General features: G+C 47.0%; 3 protein-coding genes across 10 annotated transcripts in view; 2 read left to right on the top strand and 1 right to left on the bottom strand.

Annotated features, from left to right (window-relative positions):
• SMURF1 (SMAD specific E3 ubiquitin protein ligase 1) overlaps positions 1-4,111 on the top strand; it is a 55,543-nt gene extending 51,432 nt beyond the window's left edge. For 4 of the 5 annotated variants that reach the window (XM_044433193.1, XM_044433194.1, XM_044433191.1 and 1 more), the window contains one exon: positions 554-4,111. In XM_044433193.1, coding sequence (XP_044289128.1) covers positions 554-653 — 100 coding nt within the window. In that variant the 3' untranslated portion in view covers positions 654-4,111. The remainder of the gene's footprint in view (positions 1-553) is intronic. The other variant, XR_006415024.1, reaches the window with a different exon arrangement.
• Positions 4,112-9,360: 5,249 nt separating this feature from the next.
• LOC123025145 (urotensin-2 receptor-like) lies at positions 9,361-10,476 on the bottom strand. The gene has a single exon (XM_044433655.1). It carries the CDS (start codon positions 10,474-10,476, stop codon positions 9,361-9,363), a length of 1,116 nt encoding a protein of 371 aa, XP_044289590.1.
• Positions 9,498-27,475, top strand: part of RNF216 (ring finger protein 216) — an 81,649-nt gene continuing 63,671 nt past the window's right edge. For 2 of the 4 annotated variants that reach the window (XM_044433155.1, XM_044433153.1), the window contains exon 1: positions 25,149-25,856. Coding sequence is in view for 3 of the 4 variants with exons in the window: in XM_044433153.1 (XP_044289088.1) it covers positions 25,790-25,856 (67 nt within the window). In the remaining variant the exon portion in view is untranslated. Of the gene's footprint in view, positions 9,516-15,683; positions 15,833-25,148; positions 25,857-27,475 lie in introns of those variants that run through there. The other 2 variants (XM_044433154.1, XM_044433152.1) reach the window with 2 other exon arrangements.

Below are 27,475 nucleotides of genomic sequence, written 5' to 3'. Positions count from 1 at the left end.
ACACGCGAGAAGGTTCCATCATTTATCAGGTGATCACGCAGCAGAGGTTAAAGTCGCTTCATACAGAATGCAATCCTGTTGCCATACTGCGGGCAGCCGAGTGCCGTTCAGGTATTTGTGCCTGATGGAGGCAGCTGCCTCTGGCTTCCAGGCGTTAAAAACCAACTTGCCTTTGACTGCTTCAGACACCAACCTGGCTGGAGCATTAGTTTTCTTTGCCCTCCACATGGAGGTTCAAGTTTGCTGTATCTGAGCAATATTTGCCACAAAAACACAGCCAAGGTGTCGCAAACCTCAGCTAAAAGTCACTGAGGAGAATATTCTCTAGTTGTGGCACTCAGTACTGAACAGGCATTTTGTCAGATCACGTCGGCCAGCTTCTAGGGTTTTAGCACCCTCATTCTGACCCCGATCAATGCCTTGGGAAGCTTTTGGGCAAGCCAGTCATGTCTCTGTCACTGTCAGGTGTAGTGCCGTATAAATTTGCATTCACATTAAATCTTCGCTATCAGAGACAACAGCACACTAACACTCGTATCTTTACCACCTGCAGCTTTAACCGAATTGACATTCCGCCTTATGAGTCCTACGAGAAACTTTACGAAAAGCTACTGACAGCTGTGGAAGAAACTTGTGGGTTTGCAGTGGAGTGAATGGGCAACCAAAGGAAACAGTTACTAGCTCATGGACCACCAAATCAAAAGCTGTAAGAAGAAGCTTGCTGTGAACTTCTTTTGTCCGAAGCATTGGGACAGTCAAGAACCAGGGGGATCTGAGGCTGTTTCCCCTCTTGTGGTGGTGTTTGGGTGGGGGGGTGGCTTTTGTTGGTGGTTCCCCACTATACTTTTCTCCCTTTTGTTACGATAATCCCCCCCTTTTTTTAATTTCCAACGAAGCAAAAGCCAGCCAGGTTCAGCATTTGGCTCTGGTGACCCGAGATATTCTGCTAGACGCGTAACACATATTGTGATAAGGTCAATGACCTGTGGTCTTTTTTTATAGGAGTATCAAACTGTAGTTGAGTACCTTGAGATTGGTTTGCTGAGGACTTTCAACTGATAGGTGTATCTGGATGTTTCGTCTTAATGCAGTCCTGAGCCTTTGTAGAGTCCAGAAGCTATGGAAATTCAAATTGCACATTTCAGAATCCCCATTAAAGAACAGTTAGCAGAAAACAGCTGCACAGGGACACACAACTGAGGGCTGTTTCTTGACAGAAAGCTACTTAAGTGAGTGTGATGGCTTGATTTTTAGGCAAGGAAAGAGAGAGCAAGAGAGGACTCTAAGCCATCTTGAACTGGGAGGTAAGTTTTCATTTTGGATGCTTTGTACATGAGAAAGATATGTTTTCCCCTGTGGACTCGCTTCTCTGTGTGATTATTGGCATATGTGAGAGAATGTGGCAAGGGGGCTCAGCCCAGTCTGAATTTTTTTTCCTGATACTGTTTTCTCAGATGCTTTCATTGACTTGAAGTTGCAGAAATCCTTTTAAGAGGAATCAGCTAAAAGCAAAGCTAATGGAACCAAGTTCCATCCTTGAGCCATCCAAACTGGGGACCGTTGAGAAAGGAGTCTGTAGTGAAAAGGTCTAACACAATGGTTTTAGCTCACAGATTTGAGTAATCCAGAGTACTGCTTTCAGGCCCTTTGCTCTCCTACCCCCCCTCCTCTTCCTCCACTGCAGCTAATGTTCAAGTTTGGGATTAAGTCATTGGTTCAACGCGGCTTTCTTGATGGAGGAGAACTGATGCTGCAGGGTAACTGTCATGCAAATGCAGGCAACAAGACTGTACTTTTTAACAACCTAACACTTCTTGGCTGAAAGGCCCAATAACTGTCAAATGTAATCTAGGTTGTAAGACTTCCCCCCTAATTTCAAAACTGTTCATTAACTGATGATGGGGGGTTTTTTTGGTGGGGGTGGGGTCATAATCAATTGGGCTTAAACTGTGAGTCAATGGTTCTTTGGTCCACGAGGATATTTCTGCTGTTAGATTAGAGGAATTGGCATTGCTAATAGCTTTCAACAGTGATAGGACGAACTAAGGTTGGATAGTTGTCATCTTTCGAATCTTTCTTTCCTATCCGTTCAGTTGACAGTAACTTTGGTGCTTTGGTGATGAAATTGTGAAGATTCCACCTGAGAGAGGAAATAAGTATTATTTGCACCATGAGGGCTAAAGAGCTGGATTGCATAGGTGAGCTAAGACCTAATGTGGAATGTCCTTGGGAAGCGAGTTGCACTTAAAAGACCCGTTAACTGCAGCATGAGTTATTTGGGTTTGTAGCAAGCAAGTTTGAGGAGTTTGGAATTCAAAGCTTTAGTTAAGCATCTTAAACCTTCTTGACCATTAAACATATTAACGACCCTGGCTTTCCAAGTACCTTTGGAGATCAACTGTTGTCCATTGGAATCCTGTCAGTGGAATTTGTATGCACAGGACGTCTGTAGCGGTACAAATTCCACCCCTAAAACCATGTCCCCCAACTCCTCATGCAGATCTGAGATGCGGGAGGCAAGATGTTGTACAGCACAGTGGCCAAACAATCGGCCGCGTACGTTTTGCAAAAGTAACACTGAGCAATTGTGTGCCTGGAAGCCACCGCTTGCATTCCTCTTGCTATGTGGTTGCAGCATCCAAGTGGTTGGCGTCCCTCCTGCCCAGCAGTGTCCCTAGCAGAGGACAGGCGAGCGAGCAGGTGGCATGCTTTAGACCATGCAGACAGGGCAGCCACACACCAAAGACAGCAGGAGAACGGGCCTGGGTTGATGTTCAGGCCGGAGAGTGTAGTTGGCTCCTCCAGGAGAGTAGTGTGCAAAATTTTCTTTACATTTCCTATCGTCGTGTCCTAAAGGTTTTGTACCACTGTTCTAACAACCAAATATCTAAACAGAGTGTTTGCTGCAAGTCTGTGTGCTGACTTTGAGGCAGGAGCTGGAGGAAAGAGGCAAGCCCAGGAAATGGCTGGCCGTTCCTTTTTCCAGGGTGTCGGCAAGAGCGACACTGGACACGTGCTTCTGCTCAAGCTTGAAAATTCCACCTGTCCTTCTCCAACCAAAAAAACCCCGAACCTATAATAGAGGCATGAGAAGGTAGATTTGTTTTGTGGTTGCAGTCTGCGACGCTTGAGCACTGTCTTTGCTGTGAGCTTTTTGGCAGTTAACACCACCCAGCAACCGACGCAGGGCAAGCCCGATGCTTGCGTGTTCTCTGCTGTAGCCTCTTGATTAATACTGGGTTACTGGTAGGCAAGATTAAGTCTGCTCAAAGGCAGAATGGTATAGTGAAGTGAACAGGAAACAGCCTGCTCTTCTAGCCCATAGAACAGTGTCTGGGTCTTCCCCAGCCCAGGAGATGCAAAATGTTTCTTTGATCAAGATGGCACTACAGAGGAACAGGAGGGGCGAGGCACCTGTGCCTCCCATGCCCACAGTCAGGTTATCCCATCCAAAGTCTCCCCAAATGGTCTTTGGTGCCCAGTCCAGTGCTACAGATTTTTATGTTCTTTGTTCTGATTTTCTTTGTTTACTTGCCCTGAAAGGCATCATCCTGCATTTATGCACTCAGGGATGTAGGAAACCACCACTCCTTGAGCACTTCTAAGTCAGATCTGAATATATTGGACCAACTTCTTGTTTTAAAAGAGCTGTCTTGCTCAGCATTGGGTCTGGCTTATAAAGCCTCAATTGTCATTCAAAGTTCCTTCTCGCACCCCATGCTCCTTTAGCCAGGACCCAGCATTCTACACCGTAGAGCACAGAAAGTTTTCCACAAATGCAGTACGTGTTTGTTTTACTCTGTTAATTTTTTTTGTTCCTCAACCACTTTATAATGTATTTTTAACTTATTATTTTGTAATGTCTTGTTTTTAAGTATTGCTGCTACCCTTGTTATTCTTCTCACCCTTTTTATTGCGGATTTTATTTTGTGAAAAAGTTGTACACTAATGTTTTTCATTTTATGTCTAAATCAAAGTATTTAAAGAAATACTAGTTCTATTTAACGTGGTTATGGAGCCAGCTGGAATAAACAGTGATTGTATAGTAGGCTGGGCCCAAGAGGTCATGTTCATTTTTGTTACATATGCAATAAACTCTCACAACTTTAAATTTTGTGTGCTTAATCTTTTTAAAAATTAGTCCATCTGTCATCTGTTCTGACTGAAAAAGGCTCTCCCAAGTTTGGGTAGGGGCTCCAAAGTAGTGGAGCCACATATACTTGTAGACCCCTCTGTTGGCATTTGGCAGGCTCCCTGCCCCTCCTCATTTTTAGTTTCTTAAGATTTATTCTTATGGGGGGGGGGGCTGGCATGAGGCAAAGGACAGCACGACCCTTCTGTGCCATCATTATTAGGGTTTTGTGTTTAGAGCTCAGTCCCCACCCGTTTCATGCAGCCATTTTATGAGGGCACCCAAGAAACACTGAAAATGCCAAATGTACCTACCAACCCAAGAGAACTAGAGATTCCTTCTTTAGCATCTTGGGTAGAGGGCTTGCCCTCAGCTGCCACACCATCTTTTGAGTCGAACACGCCAGGAACGGAATCTCGTGTCGTCTTCATGCACAGCAGGTGCCGTACTCATGCACTCGTGTCCGTTTTTACTTCATCTCTTGCCAACAAGCAAGAAATGCCTTCAGATATTGAGATGGGGATTCCATGCTACATTGGGAGAATTTTCTTCCTTTTCTTGCTGGTCTTCTGTGTGCCATACATGTAAGAAGTCCGCCTGGCTGCAGGAGCTACCAGAAATTCTTGTGGATTTAATAACTTGTTAAAAGTCTCGAAGCAGATTTTCCACCGTCAGTTTTGTCTTATCTGTTACAGTTCACAGGTCAGAGACAAGAGCTGGATCCCATCTCTCAAAGCTAAAGAAAAATGGTACCGAGGACGTGTTTTCTGATTGGCGCGTTTTCAGCTATGAGCATTGTCTTTCTCTTTAGAGAAAAGTTCTCTTCTATAGCACTGGGAGAGAGAACAGAACCTGAAGGGGAACCCCTCTTGTTTGGAGGGCGCCTCTTCCTGGCACAGATAATTATGGGTTGCCCCATGCACTTTAACCTCTCGAGCTCCCACATGTGGAGAATAAGCCTGACCCGAAGTTTCTTCCTAAACATTGCATTATGGCTGAGATTTGAACCTTGGTCTCTCTGCCTTGGTCTCTCTGTCTGTTGGCTCTTACTTGGATCTGGCTGTATGATTGCAGCTGACTCCCCTGTAAGCACCTTTCCGTTCAGTTTGGAGACTTGATGAGATGGGTTTTTAAGCGATTCAACATTTGTTTGTCAGGTATACTCAATGCTACATTCTGGACTATCACAAAATATGCAGACGGGGTGAGGCACAAAATGAGAAGACGTCACAAGTAGCAGGAACTGGATTCAGTGTGATAGCAGACAAACGTTGGCCATATCATGCTCAGCAAGCCAGCATGCCAGTTCCTCTGTATGCTCTTTTTTTCTTTCTGTCTTAAGTGCAGAGCCGGGGCCAGAGGGAAGAGGAAGGAAAGAGATCTCTGTGCAGACACTCACCTGGAAAACAGTCTGGGGTCCACAAGGAGCTGGATACAGTAGGTTTTCAATTACAGCTCACTAATTGTTTCTGACAGCTGGCTAATGCTACGTGGGAGTTGCCGTCCCTGACAGCTCAGTAATCGGGTACTGCAAGGCCGAGCTGTGAATTGAAGCTCTCTCAGCTAGGAATGAAGCCAAGTGCACTTCCTTTCTCCAGCTGGTTTTCCTCGGAAATACTGCTCCTAGCTTGTGCAGACGACATGAAATCCTGTAACTCGGCCTACCTCAACCTGGGACCCTCTGCAAATCCATTTGAACATCTCCCATCATTCCCAGCCAGCATATGAATTCCTAAAATGAAAGAATAAAATTATAGGCAAACGGTGCTTCGCATGTACATGTGGAAGAATCAGGTCCTGCAAACCAGTGGCGCAACTTGGTCTTAATGGGCCCTCTTGTTGACAATCACATGGAAGTACAACGGCATTCCTCTTTGCCCCTTCCTGTCATCACTGCACACTTTGTGATTGCGGCTGCATTTCTGATACTTTCGAACAATAACAACAAATATTGTTTGTCAAACTCGATTAAAAAGAAACATTCTGTGTAGATGCAGGTTTTCACTTTCAGTTTGAGTCATACAGAGAAGAATGAGCATGGAATTGGTCTTCTGATACGATCAACTGCCGCTCTCTGGGTGGTGATTTGGGGCCTCCTTAGCTACAGGGCCTGCAAACGCGCTGTTTTGCTTAAATGGTCCCATGTAAGTTGCACCCTTCTTGATTGTGAAGTGGGATAAAAGAAGCATGACAAAGGCAGGTATTTACAAAGACAGCTTCCAAGTTTATGCTTGGAAATAAGCAGACAATCCGTGCTTCCACCCTGGTAAGGCTCTGGTGATCTCCAAAGGGAAACATGTTATGTGGTGGCCACCAGGCGGATAAAAGAGGGTATTATGCAAGGAAGAGTCTAAATTCCGTGGACCCACATGTCCTTCCAAAACCTGCCCTGCAGGCAGAGGAGACACAAAGCACCTTGCTGAACCTGTGTGTTCTCTCTCCCTCTTTCTCCTGGGTTTTGAGAAACAAAAGGGCTCAGCTTTCACAGCAGCTGCTCCGCTTCCTTCCTCCTTCCCTGGGGTAGAACAAGTCGTGCGTGCGGTTGTGACTTGCTTGAAGCTGCAGCCACTGGCGAAACGCGTGCCTGGGGCTCCTGCTCAGCACCGGCTACCTGCTGCCAGATGGACTGGAACAAAACTCTCCTGTGGGCCTGTTGCCCCGAACACCATTCTGCCTCTCGCACATGCGCGTGTGTGGCCTGCTAGGGTGGCATCCTGTGAACGTGCGAGCTACAGAAATTGGATTACTTGCAAGTTGGCACGCCTGTTCCTCTCCAAGAGCAATGGCTTTCAGGTCTCCCAGCCTAACGTTTCCCCACGTTGACTTGTCTTTGCAAGAGCTCTTCCATGTTGGTCCTACAACCACTTGTGGCGGTTTTGGAAAGGGTTCCATGGTTTTTCACTCTGTAGCCAGAGCTGGCTCTGGGTTTGAAGGGGGCCCTGGCCCGCTGGTGAGTCCCCTGTGGAACTGGTAGGCTTGCCTCGTGATGCTAGCAGTGAGTGGCCATTTAAATTTCCCACAATGCTGTGGAGCAAATCCATCTGACAGGTTTCCACTGCCACAGTTGCATAGGCCTGAAGCTCGGGGGTCTTGGGTGGGTGTTGATAGACCTCGCTAGGGTCTCAGCCAGTGGAGAAGGAATGCATTTGGAAGTGCAGACCCCACCGTGTGTGTGTGTGTGTGTGTGTGTGTGTGTGTGTGTCACATTTGCATAAGCATTTCTCACAACTAGTATGGCTATAATCTTTGGTGTGCCTAGGAGTAAGTTCTGTTGAATCCAGTGGTACTTACATCTTCTGACTGCCTAGGTTCAATTGAAAAGCCCAGTGAATGTAACGACAGATTATTAATTGGCTGAAATATAAACTACCAGTATGAATAGGAACCAAAGCGCCTCAAGGAACACTCAGTGGACCAATGTGGGAGACAAGTGGGGTTCTCCTTGCCATAGAAAACCCTTTGAAAAGGAAACCATTTCCAAATAAAGAGCGTGGATTTGGGTTTCTAGGTCTTACTTTTTATCATTGGGCCTATTCGTGGGACCTGTACTAACCTTTGTTAGAATCCAGGTTTGGCCTTGTTTTTGTAATGTCAGAGTTGTGTTTGCTGTTGGTAGCACATACCAATAACCATATGTATGTACATATTAAGTAGGAATGGAATCGCAGAACGCACCCCACCACCGGAATGGCATTCTGGCACCTTTTTTTCAATGGATTTTATTTTGATCAGATCAGCAGCAAACATCATTAACATAGTGCCTGCAGGCTGCTATTGTGTCTGCTCTCTGATAGTGAGAGATGGCTGCTTGGGCCGCTGGCTGCTCAGCTTGGGATTGGTGTGTGTGCTTACTGCTGGCAGGGATGTGAGTTCCGGCACCTTTTTTTTTTTTTTTTTTACAAAAAAAGCACTAGGAATAAGTAAACGGACTGTCCCAGACGGCTGATTGATTATGTATTTATTTCATTTCTATACCATCCCCTAACCAAAGCTCTCTGAGCAGTTCAAAACAATCCATAAAAACAAGATAATAAAATACAATAAAGATACCATAAATCAGTGCAGCTTAAAAAATTAGAACATCTAAATCATACAATAAAGAATGACCCTGTAAAAGGAAAATTCCAGGGAAGGTATTTTTCCTAGCCCCTCAAACCTCTGCTTTATCGCTGGATGGCCACTTTAGTACCTTATACCTGAAGCTCTCGGTGAGAGCCAGCAAAACGTCTTGTTCCATGCCTATTGGATGCCACGATGCCTTTGCAGTAAGGCGTAACACAGCCAGTGCTTCTTTTAATCCTCTGTTTTGTACTGGATAACATTTTTGATTGGAATACCTTTGATTATTTACTGATGCTTCTGTCCTCTTGTATTTACCTGTTTCCTGGAATTTGACACTTGGTCCTTGCAGATGCATTTTCCATGCCCTTTGACAGCTTAAGAGACTAAGACCTAAGAACATTTTCAGCATTCAGCGATATGTAGACACCACTTGTGACTGCTTCTGCATTTGTCTGCCTTTGCTCAAGGCTATGAATAATTCTTAGAAATTAGTTTTTTTCATATGCATACATGTACATACTCTTCATGTACAGATACTGAAAGTGGAAATGAGAATCTAGGTAGCTCCATTCTTTTTCTTTATGGTTTAGCTTTGTTCTGTTCTAATTTTGTCTCTCTTAAAAAATCAGATAAAATGAACGAAAAATGAGCCTTCTGTTTGATCTGTTTTCCAGCTTCTCTAATTCCTCTACATCAGGGGTGGGCAACCTATGGCTTTTCAGCTGGTTTGGCTTGCCAAGCATCTCTCTCGCTCGCTGCTATTGCTGTTGATGGAGCTCTAGTCCAACATATCTAGAGTGCACCAAATAAAGAAGGACTGGTGTATAAGTACTCCTTGGTTGCTTACCTTGATCTCCTTCCCACTTGAAGCAAAGGTCAATGAAAAGGATAGAAAACAGCAACCGGCATAACGTGAAAACATTTTAAAAACCAGAGATGCTAAGTGGAGGGTTAGTTTGCTTCCGTTGCTGCTGTTTCTCAAGGCCAAACAGATCACATGTAAACTTGGCTGGCACCTGTCTCTCTGAAAACCCCACAATTAGATGTTCACTGCTCAGGAAGGGGAAGTGTTTATACACACTTCTTGCAGCTCTTCCTTCCACCTTGGGGCTTGCCAGGACCAGCCTTGTCTTGCTTCTTTGCTCACCTGGTTTCTGCTCACGAGTTCACAAGGAGTCGATACTGTCGCAGTTGATGCCCTCGATTTGGGCAACAGCCACACTCTCGGTGCATGCTTGGCTCGCAGACCACATGGACTTCCTTGAGGAGCTCCTCCTGCACTTGATCTCGGAGAGGAGGATGCCATGCCTGGAGCAGCTTTGTAAGTATTCCCTGTAATTCTTGGAAAGCAATGTATAAAGGAAAGGGTTGACACAACTGTTGCTGTATGCCAGGCAGGTCACAAGGAAATTGATGAAGACTGCGGTGTTGCTGTCGAGGTTCCCCGGCTGCTGTTGGTAGACGCCAAGTAGCTGCCACAGCCAGAACGGGATAAAACAGGTCCAGTAGGCTAGGATGATGCTAAAGATCATGTACAGGACTTTCTGCCTGGGGCATCTCTTCACATTACGGGTGCCCAAGATGGCCACCTGAGATCTCCAGTAGGTTCTGGCCAGCTTGATGTACAAGTAGCAGATGACCAGGCCAGGGGCCAAGATGCTAGTATTAAAGAGTACGGTGAGATAGACTTTGTATGCCTCCATCTGCCACGTGGGGTGGCACATGCGCTTGGTCACTCCACCGTGGCTGCTGGTCTGTAAGTCGATGAGGATCATGGTTGGCAAGGTGAGGAGGAAGGAGACGAGCCACACCAAGCAGGTGACGACTCTCCTGTCACCCCGTGGCCTCTGGACAGTGTCCAAGGGCCTGGCGATGGCTAGGTACCGCTCTTTGCTCATAATGGTGAGGATGAAGATGCTGGTGTGCATGCTAAGCAAGTCCAGGCTGAAGAGGACCCTGCATCCCACTTCTCCAAAATACCAGTCCCTCATGAAGTAAGTCCAGACTACGAAAGGGATGGTGGAGAGATACAGGAGGTCAGCCAAGGCCAAGTTGGCTATATAAATGTACATCGAGCCGGTCAGTCCCGGGGAGAGGTGGATGACCACCAGCGTGTAGATGTTCCCAACCGTGCCAACAAGACACATGGTGCCCAGGATGCCTCCCAGCAAGGAAGTCACCAAGACGTCACTGGTGCTGCTGAGCACCTCAGGAGTGACATGTGTGTGACTGCTGCCATTCTTCAGATGGCAAGGTGAGCTGGCACATTTCTCCGGTTCCATGATGTCTGTCGCACACGCCAGGGCACCGTGCCTGGTCCCAAGGAAGGGCCAGAATGTCAGGCTTTCACCTGAGATGCTGCAAGGATCGCCTTTGCCAGCCAAGAAGCGCGTCTCCGTTTTTACCTCCTCCTCTCCAGCCTTTAAACCAGCTCTGAGCGAATCCAGCAGGGCACGTTGTTGAGTTAAGCAGAAAACAAATCCACCGATGGAGTTGAGGGACTACCGCAGGCAAGCAGGAGGAAGAGGCTGCCTGTGGATTCCACAGCTCTTGCGTCCAAGTCCAACTTGGATTCCAGCGGGCAGGGAAATGGAGAAAATGGTTTCTAGGTTCGAAATACCTTCCTTGTGAGTGCCCGTCCTTGACGCAAACCGCTGATCGGTGGACTGCTCAGCTCCTTTCTGCATCAGCCTAGCATACCGTATACATCCAGATTTATCTGTTCGTGCCACTAGCAGTGGTTAAGCTCTCCTCCCAGAAGTTCCTTTCCCATACACAATTGGCTGCCCGTCTGCTGAATGAGCAATGCTGATTTTTGTCGGAGGAGTAATTGCACTCTCAGTGGGCCAATCCATGAGTAATCCACTTGCTTTTGCAGTGGGGAAACACAAAGGCTGAAGAACAATTAAAGGCATGGTTGCGTGGGTCTGTCTGTGCAGGGGGCAAGAGCAGGACTTGGGAATGAATTGATCGATTCCACAGATTCATTCGCCCTCTCTCCTGATAAATCCATTCACCTGGCCACAAGGAGGAGGAGGAGGAGGGTCCTAGGAAGCTGAGAGCCAAGCCCAAGTTCCTTGCTGCGTGGCTCAGAGCGGAGAAGGCATTGGCGACTATAGGGCATGTTTTTTGGTGCCTCCACGTGGGAGTTTCGGTTTGCTGGCCTTTGTCACCCTTTCTGGGTGGTCTTGCTTTAGGTGCTCAAGGGGGCTAATGCTTTTGTCTCTTCGAGTGGCAATGTTATAATTTCGTGTCCTGCGTACTCTTTCACACGGCCAATCAGCTTTGTAGTCGAAGGAGGAAGGGCTGAATGGGGAGCTTGTTCAGGGTGAATCAATGCATGGATTGCTTCTTTCTTTTAATGCTTTCATGACCATCCAAAATATGTACAGTGTTACAGATAGAAAGATAGATAGAGTTATATACCGCTTCTTTAAATAGTCAGTGTGGTGTAGTGATTAGCATGTTAGATGGGGAGGTCCTACTGTCTCCTCAGCCATGAAACTCACTGGGTTTCTTGAAGCAGTCTCCAACTCTCAGCCTAACCTACCTCATAGGGTTGTTGTGAAGATAAAATGGAGGAAAGGAGGACTATGCAGGCCTGGAAAAGGAATGCATAGCATGTAGGTGCTGGAATGAGATTCTGGAGATCTGTTCTAGTCCCCACTCAGCCACACAAGGCTCCCGGGGTGATTTGGGTCCTCTCACTGACTCTCTGCCAAACGTTTATTTAATTAAAATTTTACTATACAGTCCTTTACCATGGTCTCGGGGTGGTTTAACTTCCCTCACAGGGTTGTTATGAAGATACGTAGTATAAAAAGAAAGATGAATATGCAAGCCACCATTGGAAAATCAGTATGAGAAGGAGATCAAACACATTGCAAATTTCATTAAAAATATCCTGATAAATGCCAACCTTAGAACCAAATGCAACACTACAGCTGCCAATCAAGCTGGGCCAAATGCTCATTTGGGTACACGTATATCCTGCGATGAAAGAACAGAACACCGGCATTCACACAACCTTTTGTTTGCCTGGGGGCAGCAGGCTGGCACAGGGGACAGGTGCGGATCAGAGAGAGGAATAATGGCCAGGTGGCTTTGATTCCTCCCTTTGCATCACCGACACCAGAAGAGGCAACGGAGTCCTTTAGAGCCCTTTGGGCTATTTCATTTTCTATTTTCTAAAAGCATCGCCTTTTCCAGGCTGGAAACTCTGCTGGACCAACCAAAAACAGGTTTGAGCATTAGACTCTGACTGGAGAGACGCAAGTTCTGGTGTCTATCTGGCCACTGCTGGTTCTCAATTGAAGTCTACCTCACAGGGATGTTTTGCAGATAAAATGGAGAAGAGGAAGATCCTGTGCATTGTCTTGGACTCCTTGGCAGAGAAGGTGGGATATATACATAAGGAAGAAAGAAATCAGTACTATATACCGCTTTTCATGGAACAAATGGAATGGGCTTCCACGGGAGGCGGTTGAGGCCCCCTCGGTGCGGGTGTTCAAGGACAGGCTGGACGTGCACATGGTGCGCATGTTGTGAGCAGAGCCGGCTGGAGCCGGGGGTCAGACTAGATGGCCTGCGAGACCCCTTCTGAATGACTCTATGTTTCTATATCCCAAAGTGGCCCTAAATATATGCAATATATGGTGAGTGGAAAGAACAGGGATAATATTGTTGTGGTATAGAAATGCATCGAATTCAGGAATCAATCATACATTTCTTTGTTTTTAAGACAAAACCCAGACTTCTGAATACTGATTGCATGGATTAATAGAGAGAAGATATGGCTGATCTTGGAGCCCCACCTGGTGGCCACGTGGTGGGGATGACCCCCATGGGGAAATCAAACCAAGAGAAGGGGATGTTCCCCAAAGTTTGCTTGATGGAAGTCACTTCCCATGGGGTGGGAGAGTGGATAGATGCACCGGTGTACCATCTTTCTTTCTCCATTCACCTTTTGTAAAATGGAGGTGATTCTGTCCCACCTCACAGGGCTCTTAGGAGACAAGTGTGCTAAAGGTTATTTTATTTATTTAAAAAATCGTATCCCATTCACTCAGCCGTGTCAAGTACCTTGTACCAAGATATAAGCGATGACTTCACAAGGAAGTGTGCAGATGAGGATGCTGTCTTATCTTAACATGAAGCTGTGAGCCCCTCAGAAGTCATGCTGGCCTACCTGGTGGAGACAGTGAGCAGATACCGGCCAATGCTTAATTTTCCCACAATGCCCCTGACATAGCTTTGCTCTGGGGATTGTGGGAAATGAAAATGACCACTCTGCCCTCACGCACACACCCCATTTGTGTTCTTACAGGCATTGTGAGAAAAATTAAATGGCACTTTAGAATCCTGATTGCCCAGTCTGCCATGGAGCTAGGAGACGGCGTTTGCATTTTGGGGGTGGGGAGTGGGCTGAATTCCCAGCAGCTGGGGCTAAATCTTTGGGAAGAATTCTGCATGCTTGGTTACACGATCTTGGAATGAGGCTTGTGCCCTTGGGAAGCACCTGGAAGCTTTAGCTGGTATACAGGGCAGCTAGGTTACAAACCGTGATGTAGTGTAACGAAGGAACCACCATAATACTGAAAAGTTTTCCTTCATTGCCAAGGCTCAGTTCAAAGGGATATTTTTAAAACTCCTCTGGAGGGGATACCTGCCATGCCTGGATTGACACAAGCCCATCAGAAAGATAGGAAACAGTAGCCTTTCCACAGTGCCCATGAGCTGCTGAACTTTGCAGCTAAGATTCTAGTCCCTGGTTTTTTCCCCCTCCTCCCTTCCAATTCCCTTTCCTTTCTGTTCTTTTTCTAGGTTGTAAGACTGTGGGCAGAGAGTCCTTTAAGAAATATCTTTGTAAGCAGCTTTGGGAGTATTTAGCTAAAGGGCGGGTCAAAAATTCTAGAAAGAGCTTTCTCTAGTGTTGCTTCCAAAACCTGGAATGCATTCTCTTTGGAGCTGCAGCTGGTCCCCAGTGCCTAGTCCAAACACATCTTTTTAATCTGACTTTTAAAGTAAGTTTCTAAGCTTGCTGTTAATTTTTTCTGGTTTTTGGAGTATGAGTTTTATTGTCTGATCCTTTGGAAAACCGCTTCAGTGGATTTCAGAAAAATGGCGCAGAAATGCATTAAATTTATTGGCCCCGAATAGCAAAGAAATTTATCTGTTAATGTAATTTAATGCAAGGTGGCAGAGTGATGCCAGATAACTCAGCACAAACAACTCTGGCTGAAGGATGGCTTTGCAGACCAAAATGCTCCCATTAATTAAAAGAAAAGAGAATGTCAGCCTGGCTTTCTCCAGACATATTCATTTAACTGATTTATCAGTTGAGTTCTGGTCCTGGTAGTTGAGCATATATATGTTCAGAGACACTTGGTTCCTCAAATCTGCATCTCCCTTCTTGAGCTCTGTAGATGAATTCTGTGGTTCCAGTAGCGTTCGACCCTAGTGCTCTTCTAAAGAGCCACTGCAGTGCAATGGTTAAGAGCTCAGGTGATCTGAGTAATCGACCCTTCTCGGCCATGAAACCTACTGTGGGTGACCTCTCAGCCTAGCCTACCTCACAGGGTTGTTCTTGTGAAGAAAAGGTGGAGACGAACCTTGCAAGCTGCCTTGGGCTCCTTAACGGAGGAAGAAAGGGGGCTATAATTGTGATAAAAGAGGTAAGAAGAAAGCAGAATGGGCAGAAAGCAGCTCTCCAGATGGCTTGCATTTCATTTCCTAAAGCCAATGGGCAAGAATGCTGGAAGCATGTCCCAAAATCTTGTCATTACTTTGTTTTAAAAATGGATAAATGTTGTATGCTAAACATCTTACGTTTTGATTACGTTGCATTTTTGTGAGGTGGGTTGTCATTGTTATGAGCTGTCCAAGAGTTTTGGCTTATTCGGAGGTATAGAAATGAATGAAACAAAATCAAACAGAAAGATTGTGCAAGCTTGTGGGTTTTGCAGAACTCTTCATCAGGCTAAGGAAAAAGGGGGAGGGTGGAAAAAAAAGATAGTTTTACTTCACTCCCCAGCGGAAAAAAAATACCCCCGCCCTGAAAAGGCCATTTAAAAAAAAATCTTAGTGCCCTACTTAAAGGCGCATGCGCACACAGCCTCTCTCTCTCCCACGTGCTTCTAAGCAGGAGAAGCCCTTCAGCGGCTTCTCTCTTCCCATCCCCTTTGCCTGAGAGGTCACGTGAGGCCGAGGTCGGCAGCGGTTTTTTTTTTTTTTAACATTCCTCCAACTCTATGGTGCGTGGCCCGAGAGGTGCGGGCCCCTCTCTCCCTGCCCCCCGAAGTTGTGCTCTATGGTCCGAGTCGCTGGCTCGCTCGCCTGCCTCTCCCTCCTCCCCCTCCCGCCCTGTCGCTTCTCCCCGCGGTCACGTGGCGGGCGCGCGGCGAGGGCGCAGGCCGGAAGGAGCCTGACAAGACAAGCCAAGTCCGTCGGTCGGCCGGCCGCGGCGGCTGCATGAAGAGCCCGGAAGGGGGGGGGAGCGGAGGGGGCAAGGGAGGAAGCCGGAAGAGCGGGCGCTGGAGCGGCGAGGGGCGGCGGGTCGGACGGGAGAGCCGCGGCAGCCAGGCCCGGCCCGCCCGGGTTGAAGGAGGGAGGCAGGCAGGCGAAGCCAGGCCGGGGCTGGTGAGTAGCCGGCCCTCCTCTGAGCGGTCCCCCGTCGCCCCTGCCTCCCCAGCCGCCGTCGCCCCGCTTGCTCTCCCCCCGCCCCGCACGCCCGTTGCCTGGCAACCCGCCCCTCCCGCCGCGCTCTCCCAACTTCAAGACCTTGGCTTGGCAGCTGTCTTGCTGCCCCGCTCCGCCTCGCCCCTCGCCCGCTTACTGCCGGCCCTCTTGGCCCCCTCGTCCGCACCCCTTCTGCCGCCCACTCCGCCTCTTCTCACTCCCTGCGCCTTCGTACCTCACCGTCGCCCCCACCCCATCAGCTGCACCTCCCCCCCCGACGGCCTTTCCTCTTTGTCACCTTGCTTCGGTCTTTCTTCGCCCCCCACCCCGATTGCGCTCTCCAGCCCGACTTCCTTGCCCTCCCCCGCCCCCATGCGTTGCTCCTTCCTCCTCCTCCTCCTCCTACGTCTCCTCATTTAGGCTTAGGTTTTCCGCTCCTCCCCAAACATTCTTTCTCTTGCCCCACTGCTGCTGTTGGCACCTGAATTTCTCCCATCTATCGATTTCCTTCTTTGCCCCAGGTACACTCCCATCTGAAGGAAATCGGTAGGGGAGAAGCCCCTCCACCCCCTCTTTGCTTTGGTCTCTTCCATCTTCCTCTGAAACCTTTACTTTCCCTAGCACTCTTCAAGTTTATTCCCTACTTTTTCACCTCCACAAGGCCTTTCTCCTATGCTTTCTGCAACCCCTGGCCAGTTTGTCTAATCTTGCAAACTCCTTTCCTTGTCCTCAGTTATTTCTCACCTAGGCAGTGGTTTGACATAAATAACCCTCTGTTCCTGACGGTCTCACTTTCTCTGAAATGTCCTTTCCTTGTCCCCCCTCTTCTTCTGTGTCCTCGTTACCCTCTGTACTTTTTCCAGTAGCTTTTCCATAGCAGCAGCTGGGTTCTTCCTCGGCCGTTCTTTCCTCCCTCCCCTCTGTGCAGCTCAAACCTGTGCACGCTGTCCTGTGAGCACTGTGGCTTGCTTCCAGCTAATTATGCATAGGCTCATTCTGCTGTACTCAAACTTCCACCCCAAATACACTGTTTATCTGCTGCCCTTTACATATACTGGCTGGTTAACTTTTCTGTCTCATACTTCTGCCACATCAGTTCCACTTTTAGTTAATTTATTCTGTTTCCCATATATTTTCATAACCCTCTGGTACTTCCCTTTCGTTTTTCTTTGCTTTTCCCATATGTTCTCTACACCTGTTCCCACAAGCCTCCTTGGCGATGCCTGTGTGCCCATCCTGTTCTTATTCCCACCAGTCCCTTTCTGCCTTTATTCTCCTCTCTCACGAGGACGTCTTAATTTCTCCTTGGAAAGTGGCTCACTTAAAAAGTGCTGCATTGAAGAGCTCCCCCCGTGCCCCTTTTTTCCAATTCAGGAACAAAGTCTATTGAACTGCAAGGGCTGGTTGCATAACCAAGAAAAGCAAAGGCAGGAATCCAACTTGAACTTTTTGGGGGTGGGCGGAAGCAAGGATGTGGGACTTTGGGGCGGGGTGGCATGCTGATTCAAAGGTATTCTGCTCCCCATGGTGTGGTGGACTCTTGATTGTGTGACCTTACTTTTCTTCAGAGAGTCTGTATGGTTTTGGAGCCATGTAGTGGCAACTTCGAAAAATGTGGATTTGGCAGAAAGAACTGTTTTTCTTTTCTAAGCCTGTAACTTGGTCTGGAGAATTAGGAGCATGTATGGTGGGTGCTGTTTGGGAAAGGTGACAATCCTACACAAGCCTGCAAAGAACACTTCCCCTTCATTCCTGTAACCATTTGTATAGTCCAAGGAAGCTTATGCCAAAACCTTGTTTGTTTCCATGAATTTCAGAGTCAGACATGCTGAACTCAGTAAACCGTATAAGCAGATTTGCATATGATTGCACTATTAGGTATATCAGTGAAGAATTAACACCCTTGACTGTTCTAATCCTGGATGCTTTTTTCTTTGTCCCAATACTGTTGTAATATGTACAGTGCTTTCAAAGAGAAGTATGATCACACAACCTCTCAGCCTTCTGCTGCTTTGCCCTGTATGTCAGGAATCCTTCTTTTGCTTTATTTTACATATATTTTTCTTTTTTGTGTTTTGTTTATGTTAAGAAAATTTTAAAAAATTAAAAAAGAACCCCTCTTTTGCAATTAAGAGGATCAGATAAAATTTTGAGTGCTTGATGTCAAGGTAAATACTTCTCTGTGTTACGATGGTTTGCAAGGTCCCTCTATATAGCCATGGTATCTCAATGGGGCCTTTAAGTTCAGAGGCAGTATGCTAGTGAACGCTGGACATCAGAGAACGAAGGCAGATTGTGGTTGCGTTTCCATGCTGTTGAGTGGAGCGTGTCTTCATGCTGGAGGGGTCTGGCTGGCGGTTGTGGGAAGCAAGGCATTAGAGAAGACGGCCTGTTGGTCTCCTTAGGCAGGTCTCTAGCTTTTTTATTTATTGCATTTAAATCCTGCTGTTTCCCTGTGAGGAACCCCTGGAGGGTTAGAACATTCTCCTCTTCACAGCAACCCTGGAAAATAGCTTAGGCTAGAGCACAGTGACTAGTCCAAAATGTACTTCATGGCCACAGGGAGACGAGAACCCGGATCACTTGAGACCTAGCCTGACACTCTAACCACTGGGCCAAACTGGCTCTCCCAGTTGTTGGAGTACAAGTGCCCTAACCTTATTGTAATTTTATACTGTGTAAGCCGTCCTGAGTGCTTGTGCAGAAGGACGGGATACAAATGTTTGTAATAAATAAATAAACTAGGTATGATGGGGGTTGTAGCCCAGCATCACAGGGAGACCCAAAGCTGAGGGAGGCTGCTGTGGTACACTTGGTTCTTACGTATTATATTTCTACCTCCACCATCCAAAGCCCCTCTGCGCAGCTTGTACATCACAATTTAAAATTGTAAAATGCAATGACATAGTAAAGCATAACATCAAACAGTAAGTTTGGGACAGAAGAAAACCACAATAGTACAGAAAGTGAAAGGCAGCAGTTGTGTAAAGATCTAAAAATGCAATAGCACAATTTTCAAACCTGAAGGGCTGAAACGGCTTGGAAAATAAAAAGATCCTGAGCACCAGTGTAGGCATCAGACACTGCTGAGCTTATAGTGAGATCACCTTGGTGCAGGTGCAGCTCTGTCCTGCATTAAGTGTGGTGGGAAGTACCCGGTTTGGCCTCCACATGTGAAAAGGATCCATGCATGCAGCTCCCTTGTTGTCAAAAGGACAAAGTAATTCCGTTTATTGCAATAGCGTGCAAGTATATGAGCTCTTACACTTGCCGTTTCAGCAGGCTATAACTTACATGCCATTTTCTCTCTTCCTCCCGTCTCACCCCGCAACCCTTGCGACCTCCCCAGTGTGTCCCCTGTCTCTGTCCCTTCTTCATTTCACATTGCCAGATGTCAGTATAGAGTTTTTATATTTGTGTAGTTGGTTGTTTCCATTCTTCCTTCTTGAATGATCCTACTATGGAGCTTGCATTGCTAGAATATCTTCTTCGTCGCCATTTGTCTGTTTGCATATGCTTTGTGACCCTCAGGGTTACCATTCTCCAGATTGTCTGCATCCACTGAGGCAGCTGTCAGCAGCTGAGCGTTTTCCATTTTAGGTCTATATGTAGTCCAGGTCAGTCTCTGTCAGTTAACAATTAGGCACCGCTGTGTATCAGGGACACTGATACATTTTATTGCCCTGGCACTTGATGCAAGCGCTGTGACTCAATCGGTAGGTCTCTGGAGCTCCCAGTTCAGGCTTCTGGGAGAATCTTCTGAGCCGCCGACAGTGGCAGCTTAATGAGCTATCCCAAAGGCGGAGTTTCAGTGGTGTCTCTGCATGTGGGTGTTGTTAATTACTGCTGGATTGCAGAAAGTTTAATGCAGGGTGAGGAGCCTCAGGTCTGGGTGCCAGATTTGACCCTCCTGGGCTCTCCGTGGTTTCCTAGATGGCCATGGCCTTCTCCCCATCTCCCATCCCCTTTCTCCAAGCAGCAGTTGTTTGATGTTTTCTGGTTCTGTACCATTTCTCTCCTCATTCTAAAAGGCTGAAATTCTTCTGAGGCTTAGTTACTGGCTGGAAAAGTTTTAAGTTACAGCATGCTGGTCTTTTTGTGTCATTGGTCCACACCTTTGCTGCCCTCCACGCTCACCCCTGGAATGTAGTTCCCCCCCTCGTCCCCCCCCACCCCCTGTAGCATCTCTGGAATTGAATTTGGCCTTCAGACTGAAGTGGTTCCCCATCCCCCGGCTTAATGGCGATGAAGCTGAGATGTGCAGCACCAAGTGCCGGCTTCCCGAGAAGAGAGCGGCATAAATGGACTGTGGAGAGAATAATGTGCCATAATTAAAGGGTAAAGGAGACCTTCCGAGCACCCCGACACTTTACCAGATGGCTTGTGGTAGTCCTGCTGAGCTCCCCTCTGGCTTGTGTGGGCCTCGTTGCATGTTGTGCGCATCCTTGTCGGAGATACTTCGCAGTTGGTGCAGCGCAGTGGCTGAGAAGCTGAGCTGTGAACTGCGAGGCTCTTCAGTTCGAATCTCCTCTGTTACGAACTTGCTAGGAGGGTTTTGGCAAGCCTTTCTCTCTCAGCTTAAAATTATGGGAGACTGCTTGCTGTCGGAATTATGCCAATATAAGTTATATTAAATACATGTGAATCCTCTGGTTCCCTCCCTCCCTCCCTCCGTCCTTTCTTCCTGTCTCTTCCTCCCTCCCTCCCTGTTTCACCAAAAGGTTGATCACATTTCATTAAACATGTTAGCATTTCCTGATCCAACTGTTTGGCACCAGCCTTGCTAGAAATAAGAGGGGGTATTTCAAGTTACTCAAAAGAGTAAGTTGCACAGACAACCAGAAGACTAACTCCATCCTAGAGACCTTTTTGTGCCATTAGAGGTGCGGAGGTTTGATGGCTCATAAGAACCCCTTCCCTTCTGGGGTGATTTGGTGTGTGTAAGATGCTGCTTAGGGTTTGTTGCAGGAGAGAGGAGATCTTTCAGAGCTAACACAGTGCAAACTGGATAGCCTCAGCTGTCAGAGTTGCTGGTACAAGTTTCTTTTTGGTGTGCCTTACACTGGAAGGGGTTTCTTTTCTTTAAAATTTCCAGGAATCTGTTTGGCTGCACAAAACAGTTAGAAAAGCCAGAGGCTTAATTAAATGTGCTTCTGGATTCTTGGGTTAGATTCCTGTGTGCCATCATCAGGTTTTTAAGCCCTCATTTGGGCATGTGTGCCTGCTGTTTGTTCAGAACTGGCCATTACTTCTCCCCTGCCCTCATAATTTTTCTAACTCTTGCAATAGGTTCTCTTCGCCCTTTGTATCTCTGGCACCTTATGGCTGTGCAAGGCGGAGAGTGGCTTCCATTTGGCATGGTTCAGCCAAAGGAGAGCAGTGGAGTAGATTGTTCTTGGAATTTAAGAAGCATAAGTTGGTGTTTCTGTAGGTATTTTAATATTTCCAAGCATATCATGTCTATCTGGAAGCTTTGGCATGGAATAGAAATACCAGGAGAAGGGGAACTTACAGGAGCTTTAGCTGAAACCAGGCCTATGGTTGGACCATATCAAGTTGGAACATGGACGCATGTCAGTTGGGTCAGATCATGGGTGCATCTAGGCCAGTATTGGCTTCATTCGTGGTAGTAGCTCTTCGGGACAGGGCTGGTTGCAGGTTTGAAGGTCTCTCCGTGTTAGTGCTTCCATATTTTGGCTTCCTCGATAGATGATCCATAAGGTGATCAGTGCAGGTCAATTTCCTGCAATGCCCTGCAGCAAAGCTATGTCACAGACGTTGTGGAAAATCAAAATGGCTGCTTCCAAATGTCTTGGCAGCACTGGTTGATGCTCTAGAAAATTGGGACCTTCCTGCAGGAATCAGCCCTGGACCCGGCTGGGCATCCTGAGCCCCAGCAGCACCTTGAATTTGCTGCATGTTGACACAAGCTCTGCTTTAGGGTCTTTCCCACCTCTTCAGGATCTTCTTAACTGGCATTGCTTGGGAGTGAGCCTTTTCTTTGTGCTTTACCTTTAAGCTGTGCCAATTCACATAACCAGTTTTTCAAATAAGTCTGCAATTGTTACTGGCTCATCTTTTTTTTTAAACAATGCTTCCTGCCTAGCATGTTTATTTTAGGTATATATGGTATGTGGATCCGGCAGGACTTAAGGACAATTGGTTGGCCTTCAGGAAGCTTCCAAGGGGTAGTTCTATAGGTCCCGGTCCTTTGAGGAGGTGCAACTATGTTTGGCAATAGTACTTAGCATCTTGGAGGGTAGTCGGGTTGGTTTTCTTTCAATCAATTAAGAAAAAGATAAGTGGCAAAAGGTGGATTGTTTGAGATCCATATTTCTTGGATTGGCATTGAAGAATTTAACATGGAATTTTACTCATTCGGGATGCAATCCTGTGCATGCTTAAATGGGCCGTGGGGCAGGGGTTCTTACTACTCCCAGTTAGCCATTCTGTCTGGGGCTGTTGTCAGTTGTCAGAGGTTTTTCTGTATAACATGCACAGAGCTGTGGCCTTAAACCACAAAGTCTCCTGAAGTCTTGCCTGCAGGTGTACAGTGTAAACAGGCACAACACACAAGGAAAGAGGAAGGGGAAGGGAAGAAGAAAAACTTTAACTGTCTTTCGGCAGGGCTGCTGGAATGACCCCACTTCCCCTCTCTCCTCAATCTGTACAGCCTGCTGAAAATTTCAAATATTGTAAACTTCATGGTCAAATCAGCAGGACAGAAGCCTTAAAAAAAGGAAAAGGTTGGTAAAGGTTTTTATGGCCTGTGTTACTGCTGCAGGTGATGGATTGGCATGTCTGAATGTTCCGCTGCCAAAAGCAATCCCTTGCACGAGGGCGGAATTGTTCTCCCTAGCCTTCCCATTGCTGTGTTTGCACTTTCGGGTCATTCCCTCTGCCCCTCACGGAGCAGCACGGAAATTTGTAAACTCCTCCCTGGAGCATGGAGCGGTCCAATTCAAGTCAACTATTAACCCCTTGATTTTGCGGCACCTATAAATGAACTGGGTTTCTTCTGAAACTTCTTAGTGTATGTTTCCGCTTTTCTTCGGGCTGGTCACAGCATGCTGGAATTAGATTTGCTTTGAACTTAGACCTAGATGGGACACCCCCTCCCCGCCCCGGCGGCTTGAAGATATGAATCTGCTTATGGACGCGCTAATCATAAGCAGAGGGTTTAACTTGGGGCTGGTGGGAAGAACCGCTCAGAACAACAAGGAAGGAATTCTCTTATTAAATGGTGTGTTACTGCTGCTTCAATTACTGGGAGGCTGTGACCCTGTTAACAGAAGAAGTTTGTTGCCGGGGCCGGTCCTGAACGGTGTTCTTTCTAGCAGGCAGCTGTGGGGATTTATGTTCAGAATAGCCATCTGCAAAGAAACTGAAAGCACTGAGGTCAGTGATGCAGCACCTGGCGCAGCAATCTGTAACTTGTCGCGCTCTTGTGCCTGTCTAGGAACGCTGGGGGACTACCAAGCTGTTGGAGGTAAAAGCTGCATCTTTCTGAGGCAGACTGGTGTGGGTGTATTCACTTTCCTTTCTTAGCATTCTCTCCTAACTTTTGCAGGCGCCTTAAAGCAAACAAATAGGGTTTTACTTGGTAATGCAATCCTTTTCTTGGCCTAAGGTAAGGCTTGGTACCAGGATAATTGGAGCGGGGCTAGGCAGAAGGCAGATCTCGCAGCATTTGGGAATCCAAATCTCAGAAGCTCCTGCCAGTATGGCTACTGGTCAGGAATGCTGGGAGCTGATTATGACTGTTTATTGAATCTGTTTGTAAGCCTCTGATGCTGTTCCAGAATTGTGGTGCCACCACAGAAAAGGCTCTGGAAAATTGATGCCCCAAACTTCTGGGGATTTGCACTCTGCCCATCTCTGACTTCAAGGGCCATCTTACTTCTTTCTCCCCCTTCCTGACCCTGGTTGACCTTTGAGATTGCATGCCCTTCTTTCCTGAGTGATTGTACGTACAAAACTCTGAACTGTCATCACTTAAAGGGTCTTAGAGGGCCAAATAAGCTGCTTATGAACACTCCCCCCAACTCTGTTCCAAAACAATGTTGGTGGTTTCTGAAGCAACAGACACCAGCTCTCCATATATTCTGTGCCACATTACAAGTCTGCCTTTTGACCAACAGTTTTATTTGGTTCTTTAGTTTCTGGAAACGTGGCTGCACATGCACCCAGAGATTTAAATTACGTTCTTACTACTCTCTTAAATATTGTCCTCTGCAGGTTTCTGGCCCTGCAGGTCTGAGAACTTTCAGTTCCCAAGGAGTGTAATTAATTAGCCTAGTCAGGTTTTACAGTTCTTCTCGCTCTTGTCTTGTAAGCATGGGGCTTTTTATAGCTGGGATTCCGCAGAAGTTTCAGTACAGTTAGCAAGTGTTCCTTCCATTGTCAGCTAAAGAGCTTGCTTCAACAATAGACTTCATTCCATTTAAACGGCTTGTCTTTTCTGTAAACAGCTGGTGAGCTACTGCTGATGCCTACGCGTTTGCAGAGTTGTGTCCAGCGTGAGAAGACGGCACAGTTCCTTGCTCCAGACAACAAAATCACATTAGCTCAAGGGGGCTGCACTGTTTAGCTAATTTGTCTGATTCACTAAGCAGCCTGTTGAAAAGGTATTCAAACTGATCAGCAGCTTTGCTAAAAAAAAATATGCTTTATTATGTACCAGAAAAGAAAAACCTGGTTCTAGCCTAGATGGTGCGTTCTTTCTTTACTCAGGTGAGGAACGCCACTTCCAAGGGGGTTCCTCTTATGAGGTTTGCGTGCCTGTGTCTATAAAAAGATTTTTCCACCCCCTTCAGAACAATTTTAGTTACATGCAAGCTTATGCTGATTTGGCTAATTGCAATTACATCTAAAACACCTTTAATCTGGTGACAGCCCCAATATATAGGGGATGCAGCACTAAGGGAAGGCTGCTGATGTGGCAGACCTCATGATTAAGGGCTGCCAAGATAATGGAATATCTTGGCAAAGAACACTGATGTCTAGAAACACTGCATCTCTGTCCGTGGCTTTTACTGAGCTCATTTACAGAATCTTACGTAGAAGTCTGCTTCCTGTAACCCTCCTGTGTTTTCCCGCTCCTGCTCCTGGCTTTTCTTGCAGCAAAAACAAAAGCAAAACAAAACCCACCGAGGAGGAAAAGCATGAATAATTGTACTGTGTTTTTTGATGGGTAAGCTCCAGGAGCCAGTCTTCCAGAAACACCAGTGATTACTGAGAAGGTGATGGGTGAAGAGGGGCTATGATAGAAGGATAGGGAAACGCAGAAGAGGTTGGGGCTCTCCAAGGCTTGCAGAGCAGAGAAGTTTCAATATCCAAGCACTTGTGGTTATAAACAGGGCTTGCTGTTTATTGCACAGCATGAAGGTTAAAATTTTGTTTGCAATGTATTGTGAAAGCTGTGATCCCGGGAGCCTAATCCTGTAAATGTTTGCAGGTAGGTTCGTCCTGTGAATGTTTACAGGGAAAACAGTCCAGTTTATGCCCAGTTAAATAGACACAAGATTCGAGAGCTGAAGGCCAGCAGATTCCACCTAGGAGGCGAGATTCTGTGCTTGCCTGCTAAATCTTCAGGCAGGCACAAAAGCTCTGCTTGTGGATGAATTAACAATTGCAGATGGAAGTGCTGTGTATTTGGGCAAGGATTTTCTGGGTTTTACTGAGCAGAACTTTTCAATTTAAAAGCAGAGCTGCAAAGAATAGGCATGAATTCTCACTTGGCTGCCAACCTTAGTCAGGTAATAAAAACAAGACTTCTTCAAAGCGCTCTCTGCAGGAGTCAGTGCCATGTGAAAAAACCAGGTGCGTAATCAGACAGGTCTCTTGCCCTTTCTAGGTGCTCTTGAAAGAGCGAGTGCCATGCTTGCATACTGGTGCTTGTATGCATAGCTGTCTAACATGGAAGAAGTCGGAGCACAAGAAGAAGTAATTGGTTTGAACAGCTTCCGGAGCCACCGAGGGAAAGGTAAGTAGCTTGTTTTCCAGTCCTTTCCTTTTTTTCCACTTGGGGTTGGGAAAACCTGTTGAATGATATCGTATGCCAAAGGTAGCTCTTGAGTTGTTTTGGCTTTCAGCTCCCAGGAGCCTCTGCCACCATCACGAGTGGTCAGGAGCGCTGGGAATTCGAGTGCAAATCTTCTTGCGATCTCCTTTGTGCCTACCCCGTTGTACATCTTGCGCAGTATATGCCATTCTTGGTAGATGTGAGTCCCAGCTACCTTTAATTAAGTATTTCTGCTGCTCTAAACTTTGGGTGTATGCATGTAGCTACAATGCAGCAGAAGATAACGAAATGAGAAGTACGACGTGTGCAGCATCAGTGAGAACAATGCCTTCATTTGGGCCAGTGTTCAGCATGCAGTGTGTAAGCTATGCTGTTTCATAGGATATTTCTCCAGCTTAGATAGTCAAGACCAAACATAAAGACATGGGGGGGGGGGGAATTAAAAAGTCTTATTTTACTACAACGTTCTTAAACTGTTTTTTGTTTTTGAGTGAATTGCTTTTTATCTGAAAAGCTATTCCATTATATTGCGAACATCAGTCGTGTAAAAGTAGCATTTCATTCGCTTCCTGAATTTGGTTCTAATGACCCTGCACTGCAACCTACTGCTAAACAGCAAAGTGTTAGGGAGGAACAGAATACACTCAGTATCAGGCAGTCAAAAAATCATCATAATTCCACGTCAAGATTGTGATGCAGGTGATGAGACTTAAAATTGTGCAGTCCTTCCCTGTTCCCTTAAAATTCTGAGTTGTAGGGCTGCTGTCCAGTACATTCTGCCCAGTCTGAGCTCTCTGGAAGTTGTCCTGGAAATCCAAACAAAGGCAGTCTCAGATATTTTCCCCACCTTTCTTCCACAGTGCCCAGGGTGGTGGTCATGATTCTCATCTGCTCTCCCTTCACATGGACCTCCCTCAGTATTCCTGACAACCATGTTGAAATCCAAGCATCTGGGCGGTGCCAGAAAGGGGGAGGCTGGGCTGAGAAGCAGCTGCTGGCACAGGGTCGTCTTGCAGGCTTTGAGCCAAAGCAGAGATTTGGACCTGGTGCTCCCCAGCTTGGGTGGGGAAGTTCAGATCCAAGGTCTGGGCCTGGTTTTCCGGGGTTTCTCAGATGGCCATGCCCACTTCCTCTGGCCTGACACGGTTTCCCGGGCTTGTGCGCTTCTTCTGTTAAGATACGCTGCTGTTGGGGTTTGGCCTCTACTCCTTTGGCCTCCTCTCCCCCTCCCAACACGGCAGTGCAGCCCCAGGAGCGTCCCGCAAGCGGCAGGGGCTGCTGGGCTGAAAGCAGCTCCGCTCCCTTGCTCTGCCACTGCTGTGCGGTGTCCCTTTGATGAGTACCACCAGAATGCGCCCCGAAAGCCAGTCCAGCTTGTCAGCTCTTGTGTGGGAGGGTAAAAGGAACTGCAGCAGTCCTCTGCTGACCTCCTCCTGCCACCGGGGGGTGGTGCCGCCCTCCCAGCATTGAAGATCTGCATGTGTGCTGCATATTTTTATTCTGACAAATGTTGAGGCGGCATTAGCAGCAAGCTACGGAAGAGCAGGTGCCCTTGAGAGCCTCTTCCACCTCATTGCGAT

Source organism: Varanus komodoensis, unplaced genomic scaffold (genome assembly GCF_004798865.1).
Source record: "Varanus komodoensis strain SLA01 unplaced genomic scaffold, ASM479886v1 scaffold26, whole genome shotgun sequence".
Taxonomy (NCBI): domain Eukaryota; kingdom Metazoa; phylum Chordata; class Lepidosauria; order Squamata; family Varanidae; genus Varanus; species Varanus komodoensis.
Note: the sequence above shows the minus strand (reverse complement) of the source record. Positions and strands in the feature narration are given on the sequence as shown.